Genomic DNA, 4576 nt, shown 5'->3' with positions numbered 1-4576 from the left:
AGAACTTTTTGTGTGTTAAAAAAATACACCCTCAACACCCTTTGATATGCGATGAAGGTGTAAATTAGCTGCTGACACCAAAGTCTTTTTTTAAAGGCTGTAAAGTTGCATTTTAACACTGATGTCTTTGACTCGCTTTTGGAAACAGCAGGCATTTCTGGATCTGCAGTTTTTGATATTTCCAACATGTTGTAATTTCTGAGCCTCTATTTATCCTCCCTGGGTGGAAGCCAGAGGGCTAAAAAAATTTTTTCCAAATATTAACATTTTACCATGTTTTGTAAGGATTGTGGAGCTAGGTGGACTGAAAATGTAAATTAACTGGCTTAAACAATATTGTGTTTTTGTGTTCAGACCACACAAAGGATTTTACAATACAAGCCACATTCACAACCCAAATGCTCGCCCACACACACATTCAGAACTTTATTGATTGCACTGTAAAACCTTTATTTGTCTCACACACCATACCTACAGCTAATTTAGAATCACCAATCACCTAGCATGTCCGTCTTTGGAAGTAAGCCAATTTTGTTTTTTTGTTGTTGTTTTTTTGTAAACACACCATTCAAATGTTTTTTTTATTTACATACTGGTCTGGATAATTCTGAATTTGGTGAATGCAACCATGCACACAGAAAACCTTTACAATGCCCTTCATTATCACATCATACAATATGCAACTATGTGCTTAGCAAGTTACAAACAGAGCTTTATACCATATGAAGACACATTTTTGGACACTTTAAACAGCCTTGCACTACACAAGGTTTTGATCTGTGTACACGTTCTTTCCTTAAAAGTTGAAATATCAACCAGCTGAAATCCAATCAATATCTACGTATGAATTTACATAACATATAAATCACACAACAAATGGGATTGTTTAGAGTATGTACACACAACTACATTTACAATAATACAATTTGTGAAAACCTAAAAAGGTGTTGGTGTCATCATCTTTATAACAAACTGCACTTAATATAACAAAGCACAAAGTGTATAATAAAAAGTAACTTTTCGGTTGACTCGAAAATCGTACAATGATTCTGTTTTACACGTTTCAAGTATCTGAAGAACATGATCGCAGAGTTTAACCAACCTCAACAGGCAATAACACGATAGAAAAGATGCTAAATATCTGAACTTTCTGCGACCAAGCAGGTCTTTGAAATGCTGTGGCAACAAAAAGGACCTTTCAGACAAAGCTGTGCTATAGAACAGTAGCCGGTAATTAAAACGAAAAACAACTCACATTTGACCAGCAAAATTAGCGGTAAACTGACTTTTGGTGTTATGCTGTGGGCCTATATCAGATTGAAAGAAATCTGCATTAGAACCAATTCAATTTTGACAAATAAAATTTGTATTTTATGTACATTTTTTAAATCTCCAACCAAAAGAAATCTACCGCTTGTTTCTTCTTCTTTTTTTCTGATCAAAACAGTCACAAAATGCACCCCTGGCCACATGTTTTCACCATTAAGCAACTAAAAAAGCAATGGCTTGTGGTTAAAGGATCAAAGCAAAGCAAAAGCGGGCTCCCTAAATAAAGGAACAATCCTCTCTCCGGGAAGAAATGAAGTGAGCGTGGGCCTGTCAGCGGTGCGGCTGGAAGGCTGCCAGTGCTGTTAGGTGGAGGACATTTCCATGGTGAGTAGGTACATGCACACTTTAGAGTAATAAGGTGATGGAGTGAGATGGAAGCTGAGAGGACTGGGGATGTGCTGCTGGGATCCACCCACGAGGACAGGTTCGGTCCTTTTATTAACGGACAGCCGAGTGAGAGAAACCCACTGTTCTGCAGACGCATGATTTGGGGGGATTTTGTTTACACGACGGCTGAGGGGTTTAGGGAGGGATCTGTGAGTGCCCAGGCAGAGAGAGAGAGAGAGCGGGGAGAGGGGGGGTCACAACAGAGTCCGTTCTCTTTGAGATGAGTTTCTCTCTTGTTTTCTTTCTGCCTCGCCCTGTTCTGTCAGTCAAAGTCTCCTCAGATTGTGCTCCTCTGTGCAGGAGCCTTTCCTCAAGGTTATGTCGTCCACGGCCATCTCTCCGCTCCTGCCTCGCCCGCGCTCCCCCTTCAGGATCACCTGATGAACAGCAGTAAAATGAGGCACACTGAGGTATTCTTACATAGGAACAGGAACATAAAGTATGAACATTAAATGATGTTAGATGTTTAAATATTTTTACTTTATGAGAGACTCATTATTTTTTTATATTTATTGTTATACTTACACTTTCCAGGCCTGTGCCCCATAATGTGATCTGGGTGTGTCTCCAGCCATTTCCACCTGTTCGACCCCAGACTGCTGGACTGTACTGCTTTCCCTTCTTCACAAACACTTGGAGCATTCCCACATGGTGACCTGCCAGCTTGTGCCGGAATGACAAGCACAGATTGCCGTCATTCCAGGGAGGGATAAGGGGGAGGACCAGCCGCGCTCCTCGTCCAGTCCTCTTGTTTCCTGCTTCGGGTATCGTTAGGTAGCGTCCACCTGCGGATGCAAGTCACAGATTTTAAGTCAGTGATGACATGGTAATCTAAATTTTCACAAAAAAAAAGAAGTAAAGACTGAGTTGTGTTGATAAGATTAAGCTGCATGAGATTTCTGTGAGAAGGCTGTACTCTGAAACTACTTAATAAAATAATCAATGTTTGTGGCTTTGCCGTTTTTTTTCTAAATGTCATGTTGTTTATCACCTATATCACCATCAGTCTGTACACAGTGCAGAAAAATATATAAGCAAGAATCAGGGATTTGGTTTGAATGCACTTCAATTGAGCCAAACAAAGTTGAAAGACAGATCTGAGAGAAAATTTGTTGATACAGACCAGAAGAACTAAAATGAACACAAAAATGGACAAAACTCTCTTTCCTTTAGCTTTGTTTTTGGGATGCATGTGCATTTTTACTGCCACAGAAACTGGTTTCTATTTCACCATGTATACCATCACACATACCTGTCATTTAAAAACATTTTTATTGGCGTTATTTTCTAGAATCCCGATGCAAACTTCTGATGACAATGTTTCCCTAGTGGTTTCTAGAAAGCCACATTGTGTTTTCCTGTCACTTTATTGCTGTCACTTGAAGAATAGTAAAAAGAAATATACACACCAGCCAATTCAATAGGTACACTTTCGAAACTGCTTGTTAACACAAATATCTAACCAACCAATCAATGGCAGTGACTCAGTGCTTTAAGGCATGTAGACATAGTCAATATGATCTGCTGAAGTTCAAACTGAGGATCAGAATCTGGGTCCAAGGACTTGCTTGTCAGGACTATATGATGAGCAAAGATCTCCTTCACATACTGCTACACTACGCTTGAAAGTGCATTATGGTTTTCTGATAAGGCTCCATCTGTCAACCAGTGGCTGCTACAGTCTGTGATATGTATTGTGCCAATGGAAGCCTTCTCTACAGCACTTAAGGACAAACCTTTCCTTTTCTATCGCACATGGGACCCTTTTTTGGCCCATCTGGACACTCCTTCTGCTCAGAGGTTGAAATCGGGCTTACGGGATTTAGCCTGGCAACAAAGGGACAATTCTTAACCTTTTTCATTGTCTATTACTATTGCTGTTGGGTTTTTCTTTCTACCTCCCAGGTCCTGCTATACATGTAGATGCATCTTTGTCCTGTATATGTATATGCTGGTGACTGCTGTTTTCCTGCTTTGCAATTAAAAGTTCAATAAAAAAAACAAAAAACAAAAACTGAGGATCAGAATGAGGAAGAAATGAGATTTAAGTGATTTTAAACGAGGCATTTTGTTGATGCCATATTTGCTGCTCCGTATTTGCACATGTGATTTACTGTACTGGGATATTTCTCCACAACCATCTCTCGGGTTTACAGAGAATGGTCTGAATAAAATCAAAACACATGAGAGTGGCAGTTCTCTGTGTAAAGTAAAGCTCTATTGATGTCATAGATGACATGAGAATGGCCAGACTCAGACGGTATAGCAACTCAAGTCATATCAAAATAATGCAAAGGTCATCTCTGAACGCACAACATGTGGAACATTGAAGTAGATGTACTACAGGAAACCGAGGCTACAATTCCCAAGGGCTCATTCGAATTGGACAATAGAAGACTGGAAAAATGTCGCTCAACTCTCCATTTCTGCTGTGACATTTAGACCAGCGGTCCCCGACCCCCGGGCCTCGGACTGGTACCGGTCAGTGAGTCGTTTGGTACCGGGCCGCGAGAGTTGAGGCTCAGGTGTGAAATGTATGGTTTTCAGGGTTTTTATCGGTTTTCAGCGTTATTTTGTTACCGTTTTTATCGTTAACTCGGTTTTCCTGGGTCTTTTCACGTGTGTTATGAATAAATGTTCTAAAGCGGTCCGTGGCGCAAAAAAGGTTGGGGACCATGCTTTCAAACATGAAAGCATGGATGCTGTGTTGTATCAATGGTTCAGGCTCGGTGTGATGGTGTGATGGTCTGAGGGACAGTTTCTGGTAACACCATGAGCCTCAGCCTTCCTGCATATTGTTGCTGACCATGTCTGTGACTACAATGTGCTCATCTTCTAATGTCTGCTTCCAACAGTCAAT

General features: G+C 40.6%; 1 protein-coding gene across 4 annotated transcripts in view; it reads right to left on the bottom strand.

Moving 5' to 3' along the window:
* Positions 1-399: 399 nt before the first annotated feature.
* The window catches only part of npnta (nephronectin a), a 58607-nt gene continuing 54430 nt past the window's right edge, over positions 400-4576 (bottom strand). For all 4 annotated transcript variants that reach the window (XM_005726850.1, XM_005726852.1, XM_005726851.1 and 1 more), the window contains 2 exons: positions 2242-2501; positions 400-2093 (listed from right to left, as the gene is read on the bottom strand). In XM_005726850.1, the coding sequence (XP_005726907.1) occupies positions 1983-2093; positions 2242-2501 (371 nt within the window). In that variant the 3' untranslated portion in view covers positions 400-1982. The remainder of the gene's footprint in view (positions 2094-2241; positions 2502-4576) is intronic.

The sequence above is a fragment of the Pundamilia nyererei genome, unplaced genomic scaffold (assembly GCF_000239375.1).
Source record: "Pundamilia nyererei isolate P.nyererei 1_Seehausen unplaced genomic scaffold, PunNye1.0 scaffold00022, whole genome shotgun sequence".
NCBI classification, from domain to species: domain Eukaryota; kingdom Metazoa; phylum Chordata; class Actinopteri; order Cichliformes; family Cichlidae; genus Pundamilia; species Pundamilia nyererei.
The sequence above is the reverse complement of the archived record's forward strand: the minus strand, read 5'-3'. Positions and strand labels throughout refer to the sequence as shown.